Genomic DNA, 14792 nt, shown 5'->3' with positions numbered 1-14792 from the left:
AAAAAAGGATATTAAATCACTCTTAGTCTGTTAAGGATTTGCTCTTCCTGAGCTGGCAAATTTATCAAATATGTCTAACTATGCCATGAAAAACTGCATAAATTATATTTAGAAAAAAATTACATTTAAGGTTTTTACCTATTGTGAGTTAATTTTTATGTATAGTGACAAGTAGCAGTCTAGTTTCATTCTTTTGTGTATAACTTTCCAATTTTCCCATGGTCACTTATTAAAGAAGCTTTCTTTTCTCCAGTATGTGTTTTATGGCTCCTTTGTTGAAAATTATACATATACATTTATTATAGGTTCTCGATTCTGTTCCATTGGTCTATCTATCTATTTTTATACTAGCACCACTGTGTTTTGAGTACTATAGCTTTATAGCAGTCTGAAATCAGGAACTGTTATGCCTCTTTGTTCTTCTTTCTCAGGGTTACATTGACTATTTTGGGTCTTTTGTTGTTTCACATGCATTTTAGGAATAATTTTTCTGTTTATGAAAAAAAGACTCGCAAAATAGTAATTAAGATTGCATTGAGTTTATAGATGGCTATGGGTAGTAGGGACATTTTAATAATATTATTTAGTCCAATCCAAGAACACAAGGTATCTTTCTAACTATTTTTTCTTCTTTTTATTAACATTTTATGGTTGTCATTATACAGATCTTCCATCTCCTTCATTAAATGAATTCCTAAGTATTTTATTGTTTTTTATGCTATTGTAAATGAGATTTTCTTTATTTCTTAAAGTAATTCATTGTTAGTATATAGAAACACAATTGACTTTTTTGTATGTTGATTTTGTATGCTGCAACCTTACTGAATTCAATGATTATTTCTAATAGTTTTTGGTGAAGTCTTTAGGATTTTCTATATATAAGATCATGTCATCTGCAAACAGAGAATTTTATTTCTTCCTTTTCAAATGAGATATCTCTTATTTCTTTTTCTTACTTAATTGCTTTGGCTAGAACTTCTGGTAATATGTTGAGAGTGGTGAGAGTGTGCGCCCTTCTTTTGTCCCTGAATTTAGACAAAAGCTGTCAATCTTTTCACCATTGAAAATGAATTGAATTTGTCAAATGTTTTTTATGAATCTATTGAGATGATCATATAATCTTTATATTTTATTTTATCAAAGTGATGTACCACATTTATTGATTTACATACATTGAACAATCCTTATATGCCAAGGATGAATCTCACTTGATCATAATATATAACCTTTTAGTGAACTGTTGAATGGGTTGCTAATTTTTTGTTGAGAATTTTTGCATTTATATCCATCAGGGATATTGATGTATAATGTTATTCTCTTGTAGGTTCCTAGTCTGATTTTGGTATCAGGGTAATGCTTGCCTAATAAAATAAATTTGGAAGTGTATTTTTCTCTTTTATTTTTTAGAAAAGTTTGAAAAAGATAAGTATTAGTTCTTGGAATATTTAATAGAATCCATTAGTAAAACCAACTGGTCCTGGGGGATTTCTTCATTGGGAGGTTTTGACTCCTGACTAAATTCCCTTACTCTTTAATTTTTTGTTCAGAGTTTTTTATTTTTTTCATGGTTCAGTGTTGGCTGATTGCATGTTTCTAGAAATTTATCCATTTCTTTTAGGTTGTCAATTTGTATGTGCATAATTATTTATAGTAGTCTAATTTTTTATTTGTTCAACATAAGTTGAAAAGTCTTATTTTTCATTTATAATTTATTTGGATCCTCATTTTTTTTGAGTTGGTCTAGCTAAAATTTTGTCAATATTGTTAATCTTTCCAAATAATAAATTATATATATATATATATATATATATATATATATATATAGAGAGAGAGAGAGAGAGAGAGAGAGAGAGAGAGAGAGGAGAGGGAGGGGAGATCTCTCTATATAGAGATAGGAATGTATATAGCGATATATATATGTAATATATATATTATATATATACTTACCTATCGCTATATACTATACTTACCTTATCACTATACACTTACCTTACCTCTTAGAACTACTTTGGTTACATTCTATACATTTTATTATGTTGTGTTTCTATTATCATTAATTCAAAAATGTTTAAAACTTTCTCTTTCATTTCTTCTTTGACTTGTTTGTTGTTTAACTTCCATATATTTGTTGATTTTTCAGCTTTCCTCCTGTCCCTGATTTCTAGTTTCACACCACTGCAGTCAGAAAAGATGCTTGATACAATTATTTTTGTTATTTTTGATTTGTTGACTTGTTTGCAGCTTAATACACGATCTATTCTAGAAAAAAATGTCCCATGTGTCCTTTGAAGAATGTGTATTCTGTTTGATGTGTTGTCCTGTACATGTCTGTTACAATCATTTAGATTATAGTTTTGTTCAAATCTTCTGTTCCTTTATTGATTCTCTGAATTGATCTATTTATTCCTTAGAAAGTGAGGTATTGAAGTTCCCAGGGGTTGTTGTATTATAATTTATTTCTCCTTTTAGTTCTTTTAGTATTTGCTTTATATTTATTTAGATGTGTCAAATTTAGGTGCATGAATGTTCACAGATATTGTATCTTTTTGATATACCGACCCCTTCATCAATATATAATGACTATCTTTGTCTCTTTTGACCATTTTTTGCTTGAAGACTGTGTTTCTTGATATTAGTATAGCTATCCCTACTTTATTCTGATTAACAGTTACTTGAAATATTTTCCCATACCTTTATTTTCAGTTTATATGTGTCCTTAAAGCTAAATTAAGTTAATTGTAGGCAGCAATTTATTGAATATTTTTAAATTTTTTCTGTGTGGATTTATCACTGCTTTTTTGGAAGTTATTGTAAAATAAGATATTTTACAAATAAATAACATGTTAATATTTTATTAGTACTAAATCAAAAAGGATGAGTTGAGTAAAAAAAACGATAATGGAAAGAAGGGGTATTAGAAAAACAATAAAGCTTTTTAGATTTATAAGATTTTATACTTTAAATTTTAGCGAAAATATTTTTTTTTGTCAATTAACACTTGCACCAGTACTACTTCTGTTTAAGAGGAAATGAAAAAACATAAGGTAAAAGATGTTGGGATTTGAAACCCAAGTATATAGATTTTGGTCCTATCCCTATAAAAATTAGGCGTATGAACTTACACAAAGGAAGAAAAAACTCATAATTTTCTTATCTGAAGTATAAAGTATAGTATGACTTGTTCTATCAAGCTGTTGAAAATTCAAATGGAATGAATTTAATAAGATAATGCTTTTGAACTATTTGAACAATGGTAAAGTTTACACATATGGTAAAATGTTATCTCACACACACATGATGGGGGTAGAGATAGATGTGATATATCTCACTCCTATTTTTAGTATCTTCATTATATAAAGAAAAATATTTCTATATATTCTTATAGTTTCTAAAAACTTGTAAGTGCTTAAAATGAACATAAATAAAATCATTAAGAAATAGATGTGGCAATGATGAGTATAAGCCATGATTTTGGGATACAGTTTCTTTGAGAGGTAGTTTAAGATGCTTAATACAGCATGAGAAGAAGAATATCTATAATAAATCATTATCTTACCTAAGAAATTAGACTATTAAAATAAGAAATCATCTAGAATTGTTTTTTAAATCTTCTTTATACTATCAATAAAAATTGGTTCCCCTTTAAAAAAAAGAAAAGCTTTAAGTAAAGCATCATTAAATACACTTGGCATATAATCTATTAAATCAGTTAGGATAATAAATTTTTTTAATGATTTTTTTGTATGTGAATCAAATTACAAAATTTTGGTACTGCAAACTTTAATCCTTTCTGATGTAATATACAGTGATATGTGATACAAGAAATAGATTGCTTTTCTTTCTAAAAACAGTTTTCTAAATTTTCTTGTTTCTTTTTACTGCCATTGTGAAACTAGTTCATCATTGTCTTAATTTCACTGTTTTTTTTATAAAAATTATGTTCTCATGAGCTTATTGAAGTTTAAATCAGTTGTTTAGTTTCCTAATATGTGCAAGTTAATTACTTCACTGTCAACAATAAGATAGATGTTCACTGCTAAATGCATGTCTGTATATTCCCACCCCCTGATACCCTACTCACTTAAAAAAAACAAAACAAAACAAAACAAAACAAAACAAAACAAAAAACTAGTGCAAATGCTGATTGCCGTTTTCAATTTTTATGTATAAACAGGACAGTCAAAGATAAGATAGATTATAACTTATTATCAATATATGTTCTCAGCAATTTATAAACAACTATTATTTACTGTAATCAATGTAATATTAATTTTTTTACAGAAATATATTTTATGAGATAAAAGCCAATTTAATACAGTTGATAAATATTGCAAAGTTGAAACAATCTTCAGTACTGAGTCTAGTTTCATATCTAGATGAAGGAAACTTTTGATTAGTGTGTTAGATAGCTTATGCTGTGGTAATTAACACACACACACACACACACACACACACACACCCCACACTTTAGAGACCTAGAAGAACAGAAGATTAATTTCTCTCTCCCATCACATACTAACTGCAGCTCTGTTCCTCATACTCTTTTCTTTCAGAAATAATACTTTGAATACACAATCTCTTTAGGGAAACCAACATGACCAGTTTGCCTAGGACTGAGTGCCTTCACTGGACACAGGAATTTCAATGCTAAAAATATAAAGTCCCAAGCGAACAGTTGAGAAATATATAAAAAGAGTTAAATTTCTATTTCATGGTTAAAGGTTGAAACTTATGAATGTGGAAATCAATTTCCAGACCTCCACATATTTTTGAACTAAAATTTGTTATCTAATCCATGAACTCAATTAGAAGTAGTATTAAAAATAAGTGTTGTTTTAAAACATAATTCTAACTATTAACTTGGGAAGATTAAAAAATAAAATAGCTAAGTGAGCATTTCCATATAGATATTTTTTAATCCCTGTGGGTTCAAATAAAATTGATGGGTAAAAGTTAATATTACCATGTCACTTGTGTTTATTGTGGAACTTTGGATAACAATGACATAGAGGGCGATTCATTCTACTAGAAATTTACTTCTCTGGAAAATAGAAGTCACTTAGAATAATTGAATTCCACAAAAACACCAATCTGACCATACAATTGATTCTGAGTCAATTAATTGTTTTTCTGTTTAAGTTTATAAGAACTAAGAAAATTGTGTTTTAACAGGCAGCGAGTAGTATATTAGTCACAATATCCCCCTGAATTCACAATGACTGCTTTTCCTTCATTAGCAGTGTTTTTGAAATATATACTCCAAGAGAATTTAATTTATTGAAAATCATCTTACTTGAATATAAAGTAGCACTATTCAGAGAAAACTTTATGAATTTGTGGTCAATTTAATAAATAATTTTCAACAAAAAGATCATTACATGATTATCAATGGTTTAGTATCTTCCACCATATGAAAATTATCTTTTAGAAAGATTATTTGGAAATGTGGTCCTCCCAAAAACTAGAATGAATCCACCAAAATAAAACTAATCACTAAGAAGAATTAGGCTTTATTTTCATGATTTCTCTTTTTTCTTGGCTGCTAGAAAGCTCATAGATATTTAGAGATGAAGTTTAATTTACTTGTTCAAAAGCCTTTACCCATCCATCTTATTTTCTTTACTTATGTTCTGTTAACCTGCTTTAATGGTTATGTAGTACATCGATTTTTATATTTTCGTTGTGGTATGTGTGTATAGATATGAATTCTCACATGAACATACAAGTCACGAATGAGAGGTTGGATTCAGAAATAAATCTGTATCATGGTCTAACCTCTGCATATAGTCTAATGAAATATATTGCTCAGGTTAAGTTAGATGACATTTTATTGGTATTTTAATAATTAATAAATGGTTATAAGAGCTCCAATTTCTTATTTCAAATAACCCCACATAAAATCCAAACTTTGTCTAAAGTGTGGTTACCTTCACAGTGTTCTCATTTAGGATAAAGGGGTCTAATAATAAATTCCTCTGACTTCCCTTGAAATCTGCTGTGAGACTTTGGTTTCTTTTATTCAGAAAAAGTCAGAGCCCTATTTTGTCTCCAGGTAATGTTCAGTCTACAAGATGAGCACCATAGCACCACTGTAAGCAGGGATCCATGTTATTCCTGTCATTTTGTTTGGCATTTATTATCATTAGTTCGCACTTACTCCTCACTGGTCCATCTTCCCCAAATTACAGATGTGAAATCTTATTTTTTAAATGGATTCCTCACTCCTAACTATGCCAAACATTGTATAACTTTGGTTCAACTGCCTCTGATTTTCTCATTTTAAAACATGCACACACACACACACACACACACACACACACACACAAATAAAACAAAACAACAAAATAAAACAAACAAAAATCCCTAAGAGATGGCTTAATTTAAGCTGAGGTTTTTCAGTCTTTTTGTTTTGTTTTATTTGAAGCAAAGAGATGACTACAGGTTCTGCCAATATAAATAATATGCTTTTTTTGTTAAGTTTATTGTGTACAGTAATAAATTCAAATGCAATGAAAATCTCAGTGAAGATCATAAGTCAGTAAGACACAATATTCACTGGCAGTGAAAGTTAGCTGATGCCATTTGAAGAGTCAAAATTCTATGTCTTGGTATAAAGTTATGGAGTAAAGTTTTTGGTGATATCAAGACTTAAAAAATTATTATAAAATTGTATTATTTTGATAGCCATTCAATGTAATTAAATTATGACTTTTTAGATTATTTTAATCTTTAATGCTAATTCCAATTAGTTTTATGGTCATTTATTTATATAGAGACTTATACTTTAAAAATCATACTTTGTGTAGCCATTAAGAAGTTGTATAGCAAGTCCAGGTAGAAGGTCATTATGACTTGAAACAATTAGAACAAAGTTTACTTAATGTAGTAATTGCATTAAAGGAATTGTCAGATTTTAGTGATTCCTTGTTCCTTATGACTCAGCTTTGCTTCCTTTTGCCAAATTCATGGGGAATTTGCTCATTAGAAACTCAGAGAAGTAGAAATAATTGTAGCTTATGCTCTAAACAGAATATAAAGCCCTAGTCTGTCTCCAGGCCTTAAATTTATCTTATTGGTTTATGTCATCATAAGGTCTGATTAAAATAGGATGTGCTAAAACTTAATGATAGCTCGATATGACCTGAATTGTTGAAGTGTAATTAATTTCATTGTGGATTTAACAAGTCATGAATTCCGTCTTTGAAGATACTAGAGGTTACCATAGACAGATTATTTATTAGAAAATATATTTTATTATATTAACATATTTTCAGATTATTTAAATTTTAAAGGCTCAACACATTCAAACAATACCTTAGCATTTCATTGTTTTAATCCTATTGGGTCACATGTGTTTTAAATAGTGCATCCATTACTTTATACTATACTTCTAATTAAAAAATAATTATAGCCCAACAAACAGAAGATTGTAGACTACAGGTATAGATTGAGAAATGAATCAAAGACAAAAATACATTACATAGACATTTTAAACATTAACATGATGAAAGAATAGGAGAAATACACAAAGCATGAGATAAAAAGTGTGTCCTATAGAATTTTCTTAAAAATTGATATTTTTAGAAATTAGCTGTGCATTTTATAAGCCAAAATATATACTGAAACATTTCAGTAAGATACTTATAATTGCTTTATTGCTTTGTTTTTCTAGTATATATGTACTCCAGGGTACACAAGAAATTTATGTTGGTTTCTAAGGAATGATTGCTTAATTCCTCTGTACCATTGCTGCTGTGGATCCATCAGCCATAATATTTGCCAAGCTGAACTTCCTCATCCTTCCCAATTTAAATCTGTGTGGGAATTGGAATTTACAGGTAATAAAAGATGTATATTTTTAATTTTTATTTGCCTGAATCACTTCAACATTTGCTAGGTATTTTCTAATTACATACAAATTTTATATAACAACATAAAATTTTTAAAAAATGAATTTTATATTCTTATTATTTGCTTTGTTCCTTAGCACCTACTACATTTCATGAATTTGATTGGCTCAAGATAAATAATTGTAAAGAAAACTAAAGCTATTCCCTAGTCTCATAGATTATTTTTTTGAATGGGAGTTATTGGGCAAATACAGTAATAAATATATAATTGTTAATTGAAATAAAATGCTCTTAGAGAAAGAAATACCTTCCTATGAATGATTCTAACCAAAGAAACTATTAAAAAAAAAAGAAGAAGAAAAATATGGGCCATTGAGAGAGTAATTTGGGAGGTCAGATAAATTTCCATGATAAAATGACCCTTGAACAAAGACGGGAACGAGCCAGGATAGAGGAGTTGCAGAAGTGAGGGAATTAGATTGAAGGAATTACACTTTTCAAAACACTGTATTTCAAAAGGTACAAAGTTTCAGATATGGAAGATAAACAAGTTTAGGGAATCTGTTGTACAACATAAGGCCTATGATTAGCAATACTGTATTGTATATTTTAAAATTTGCTAAATGGGTAGATCTTATGTTAAATGCTCTTACTACAAAGGGAAAAAGTAAAAACAAAACAAAGGAGATGGGAAATTTTTGGAAATGAGAGGTAAGTTTATAACAATGATTGACTATTGTTTCGTGGTTGCATACTCATCTCCATATACATCAAGTTATATATGTTTAACATCTATAACTTTTTGTATGTCAATCATATCCCCAGTAAAGTGACTTAAAAAAAATTTAAAAAACAGAAAACAAAAACACATCATTAGAGATGAATCCTCAAAGGCCCTGCTGAAACTCTGAGAACAAGAGTAAAAATAAAACTTGGGGGAGAGGGCAATGCCAGAACTAAAATATTGGGTTAAATAATGATTTTTGTTTAAAGGGGGTAAGATATTACAGTAGAGTTGGAAAAATTAAAAAAAAAAAAGAGATAAAGTGAAGAAATAGATTGGAGAAGGTAAAAAAATGGTAGTGAATTCATGGTAGTCATATTGTGAGGTAATAAGAGCTTAAAACAAATGAAAATTCTTATTTATAAATTGTATACAGAGAGCAAGTGATAGAGGTGTCAATAAGAATCCTAATTTTCTGGCTTTAACACTAAAAATAAAATAATTTCAACATATATTTTATTAATATATTTTAATTGTCTTATACTCTGGCAGTTTCCATTTCAAAATATATTTTGATATACATAATTTTATGTTTTTCTGATTATACTTTGAATACTATTTGACTTAGCTCATGCAAATTGGTTCACATTCTTAAAACTGTATGGTACTCTAGTTAATTCTTCTAAGGAACATTTCCTCTGTCAATGACATTTTGGCAATATAGTTTATCAACAATCAGTACATTAGTAGATTTGATATGTCTGTTCCCAACTAATGGCTTGTTTTATTCGACTGACAGCAGCTGCACTTATTACTATGAGTACATTAAAACAGTGTTGAAGTAAGCTAACAATTAGTCTTTTAAACAGAAGATGATAATTTATTTCATCATGTACACAAGATGGTATTCTGGAGAGTTAACAACCCCTAATGACAGAAATAGTTATCGGTTCATTAAGCAAATCACACTCAAGACCGAACTTGGTAGAAGAGAGCAATGGCTTGTTGATTATATTGTTAGTGATGATAAAAGGAACTTCAGAGACTGTGTTACAAATAATTACTATTTTACAAATGACTCAAACAAAACAAACAAGAACTGTGGTTAGAGAAGTTACCTGAAATGTCTTATCTCAGGGCTATTTAGGGATTGTGTTAGGTCAGAGCTTTTAAATGATACTTATTGCTCTACTTCCCCTAGAGGACAATCGAACTGGAATTGTCATGACATGGACATAGGAAATTTTAAAGGCTCCCTAAATGTTTTAATGTGCAGATTGAGAAACATAATCTACTACTGTCACCAGCCAAGTTAGTTCACCAGCTTCACTGCCAGCATAATTTGTATGCTTGATTTCCCTTTGTCTCAAAGTAGAAATAATACATGGATACATTTACTTAATTTTAAACATTACAATTCTTTGAGAACGAAAAATTGCTAAAAGGAAACATATTTACAACAATATAGCAAATGTGTTTTTTTAGGAAAAATAAGAGAGGGATAGGAAATCAAATTGCTCATGGATACATTATCTCTAAGCAAAAATAGTTAATTTTATGAATGAAAGTAGTATAACAAATATATTTTTTATGATGTGGGGGTAATACAAAGTCAGAATTGCTCATAGATAAATCAGCTTTGAGCAATTATCATCAAAGTAATGTAAGCATATTTAATCATTATGCCTTCTTGAATCTATGTTCAGAACTTAATGAACATAGCTAATTATTACAAAAATAAGAATTATGTGACCTCCACACTTGAGATTCTAAATGACTCAGCTGTCCAAGCTAAGAAGCCAGTGTGATACAGCCCAACAGTCAACAAATATGTGAATAGAGCCATGCAAATTTTTTAATGTTAGCACAAAGATTCAACAATGCAACTTCTTTCAGTCATGTTTTCAGAACAAGCAGATTTTAGGATAGGTGAAAAAAGTTGTAAATGGAATTATATATTTTATATAATTCTCATTTTTTTTTCTGGTTGTTGCTAAGATCTTATTTCCTTTTTTTTTTTCTCATAAAATATAATTGAAAAAGAACATTAAAATCAGGCTGCTAAATTTGCATGGGTGCATTAATTTTACCAGCAGTAAAATTATTTTAATTAAGAGAATTTTCTACCAACTGAATGAAGTATCTTCACGCCCAATCAATTCTTGCCAATGTGATTGCTCTACAAAAAAGGGATGGTAATTAATTAGAAGAAGCCCCTTCAAGGACAATTGGTCTACAATGTACAACTTGAGAAAGAGCTGACATGCACTGTCTTCTTTCAATGTCATCATCTATGTTCATTATATGTATTATTAGGTTTAAGAAAAGAAGATATTGACAGAGTGGATAATGAGTTGTAAGTGAAATAAGAGAATCTGAATTACGGATAAGAAAAAATGAAATCATAGCAAAAAAAAGAAACAATTTCTCTTTGAATGTCTTTCTTTTGCTTAAAGCTTGTGATTGTTACAGTATGTTTGACTAAATTAAATAAGTACATTTAAAACATTTAATATGTGCCAGTAAACTTTTTACCCTAAATAAATAGTAATTATTGCATTTATGAATTATATTGCAAACCAATATTACTTTAATTCTTTTTTTTTTTTAGAAATAGTTGAACTTACTTGTGGTAGAAGATATTACAAGATATTAATTATAAATCTATTTGTTATAATTACTTTTATAATTTTATGATTATTATGAGAGTAGAAACCCTGCACCTCCACAGCAATATTTTATTAAAAGTATTTTTCTTATACTACTTCACTTGCAAATCTTCTTTTGTTAAATATCTGTTGTTATTTTTATATTCCTTTAGGATATTAGGGCCTAACTTTGAGAATAAAAAGGAAATCTGAGTTTTTAAAAAGGTTTAAAATGTGCTTTAGTGCTTTTCACTTATATTATCTATAATAATATATTCAAAACATTTTTACAGTAACAAAATTCTGTTAATTAGTTAATATGAAATAGAAATAAATATTTTTTATATACAGGTAAGAGTTAATTAATGACATAATGGGAAAAAAAGATTTCATGTGAACAACAGTTAAAATATTAAAATGTCTAGGACTTAAATTAAAAAATACATGAAAGTTCTAAATTGAAACAAACTTCAAATATCACCACATTATTGTTACAAACACACAAAATCTGAGATAAATTCTAAATATATACCATTCCTTTGGAGATGAATCCTAATTTTTAAAATTAAATTAACTTAATTGTTTTAGCATTTTATTTATTTTATTATTAGTTTCAAGTATATAATACATTGGTTAGACATTTACATAGTTTATGAAACGATCCCCCTGATTATCTTCCCTCCGGCTCTACACATAGCCATTACATTACTGCTGACTTCATTCCCTATGCTGTGCTCTCCATCCCAGTGTGATCACCAGATTGTCCTCTATATTTGTGAGTCTGTTTTTGATTACTTTGTTCTTTTTCTTTTCCCTTAGATTCCTCATATAAGTGAAATTATATATTTATCTTTGACTTATTTCACTCAGCATAATAACCTCTAGGTCCATCCATGCTCTTGCAAATAATAGGATTTCATTTATTGTGGTCGAGTAATATTTAATTATATATATGAACCATAATTTCTTTATCCAATTGTCCATTGATGAGCGTTTAGGTTGCTTCCAAACTTTGGCTATTATAAATGGAGCTGCCATAAACATAGGGGTACATAGATCTTTATGAACTATTGTTTTGGTTTTCTTTGGTTAAATACCCCAAAGTGCAATGCGTAGGATTGCAAATTGGTATAGCCACTGTAGAAAACAGTCTATGGTTCCTCAGAAAATTAGAAATGCTTCTACCTTTTGACCTAGCAATTGCATTTCCAGGTATTTATCCAATGAATCCTAATTTTTAAAAATTTTAAATCTCTATATTATTACATATATTTATTAGAATTTCAAGAAAATAACAACAGTGTCTTTATGTTTATTTCTTAAAGTCTGTATGGAAAACTAAACCAAAGCCAGGTATATTCTGAAAAAGTGCATTTTGTGGGTAAGTGAGGTAGAGTTTAGCTCTACCAGATACTAAGGAATATTATATAGCTTTGATAAAAAAAAATTGCATTGATAATGAAAAATTATGTAAAATACAAAGTTCTAAAATAAATACAAGTCATGTAAATATTTTGTATATAGTAGAATTGCCATCTTACAATTATTAGAGTAAATAGGAATTATTCAGTAACTGATGTCAAACAGCTGGATAGTTATCTAGGGGGAAAATCCAGATTTGTATCTTAAAACATACACTTGGTCAAATTCATATTGATAAAAATTTTAAATATGCAAAATTAAAATGATAAAAAAAAATCAGAAAAATGTTAGACGATTACTTTGTAAATTTGGATGGGGAAGACCTTTATAGTTTCCAACAAAAATTTAGACAATAAAAAGAAAATACTGGTCATTTGACTACATGAAAAGCAAAAATGTCTGCTTATAAAAGACATCATAGAAGCAGTCAAATGACAAAACTGCAAAATGCGTAGAAAGTATTCCTAAATAGACGAGAAAGTGTTCAGCTTTATTCATAATGGGAGCAAAAATAATTTTTAAAACACCGTAAATATACAATTTTTCTTCTGTAAGTCTGGCAAAAAATTGAGTGTTTGACAACTTGATGATTTTATCCATTGCTAGCAAAATGTAAAATCACTCTAATGCCAGATCGGGGCAGTTTTGCAATATCTATCATATTATAGATGTATATGCTGTTTGACCTAGCTTTCCCATCACACATGCTTCTCATCCACATGCTGAGTAATGTTTGAGCGAGATTATATATGGCATCATTGGTTTCCTGAGCATGAACACAGATGCAGAAATGATTGTGGAATAGTCCCAGTACTGATATAACAATTGATGAGATATATAATAAAAGCAAAAGAAAGGAATGCATGAAATAATAATGTAGAATCATTTGTTTAATAGGCTTTTTGATTCTTTACAGTCAGCTTGTGATTATCTCTGGAAGTCTTTTTCTATGTTCTTTGCCCCAGTATTCTGAAATTTCACTATTTTGGACTTTAGGGGATAATATTCATTTTTAAAATTAAGATATAATTAATATATAACATTATATGAGTTTCAGTCATACAAAACAACAATTTTATATTTGTATATAGTATAAAATGACCACTATAGTAATTGTAGTTAACATTTATCACCACAGGTAGTTATACATTTTTTTCTCGTGATGAGAACATTTAAGATTAACTATCTTAGCAACTTTCAAATATATAATACAGTATTAACTAAAGTCGCCATGCTGCATTTTATATCTTCAGGACTTAATTATTTTATAACTGGGAATTTGTACCTTTTGACCACCATCGACTGTTTCACTCATCGACACCCCCAGGTCTGGCAACCACTTATCCGTTCTCTGTATCTATAAGTTTTTTTTTTCTATTAGTTTATACATATAAGCAAGATTATACTGTATTTGTCTTTCTCTGACTTATCTAACTTAGTATAATTCATTCAAAGTTCATTCATATTGGCACAAGATTTTCTTAGATATATGTATATGACAAGATTTTTTAATATATATAATGGTGAGACATACATATAATATTCCATTACATATATTATATATTATATTATATGTTATATATAATGGAATATTATTCAACCATTTTCATATATATTATGGAATAATTTTCGACCATAAACAAGAAGAAAATTTTGTCATTTGCAACAACATGGATGGACCTTGAGTAAATTATGCTAAGTTAAATAAGTCAGAGAAAGACCAATAATGCATAATCTCACTTATATATGAAATATATATATATACACACACATAAATATACACATATATATATAATAACTTCTTTATCCATTTATTCATTGATAGACACTTAGGTTGCTTTCATGGCTTGGCTATTATAAATCATGTTATAATGAACATTGAAGTTATGTATCTCTTTTCGAGTTACTGTTTTTGTTTTCTTTAGATAAATAACCAGAAATAGATCATATAGTAGTTCTCTTCTTAATTTTTTGAGGAACCTCCATCTATACTGTTTTCAGTGACAACTCTACCAATTTACATTCTCATGACTATTCTTGTGCACTTGTGAGTGATTTGATAAAATTTTTTATCTGGAAGCGTGTCTTTCAATTTTAATATAATCTCTGTGTTATTTTACTCATAGTTGCTCTTTTCTCTTTTCCTGT

The 14792-nt window shown here is 28.7% G+C and overlaps 1 protein-coding gene across 1 annotated transcript in view; it reads left to right on the top strand.

The window, feature by feature from the left end:
* The window catches only part of EYS (eyes shut homolog), a 138299-nt gene that overhangs the window by 110073 nt on the left and 13434 nt on the right, over window positions 1–14792 (top strand). The window contains exon 6 of the mRNA XM_016160553.2: window positions 7673–7838. Within this exon, the coding sequence (XP_016016039.2) occupies window positions 7673–7838 (166 nt within the window). The remainder of the gene's footprint in view (window positions 1–7672; window positions 7839–14792) is intronic.

The sequence above is a fragment of the Rousettus aegyptiacus genome, unplaced genomic scaffold (assembly GCF_014176215.1).
Source record: "Rousettus aegyptiacus isolate mRouAeg1 unplaced genomic scaffold, mRouAeg1.p scaffold_m13_p_1, whole genome shotgun sequence".
In the NCBI taxonomy this organism is placed as follows: Eukaryota; Metazoa; Chordata; class Mammalia; order Chiroptera; family Pteropodidae; genus Rousettus; species Rousettus aegyptiacus.
This window is presented reverse-complemented; position numbering and strand designations above follow the sequence as displayed.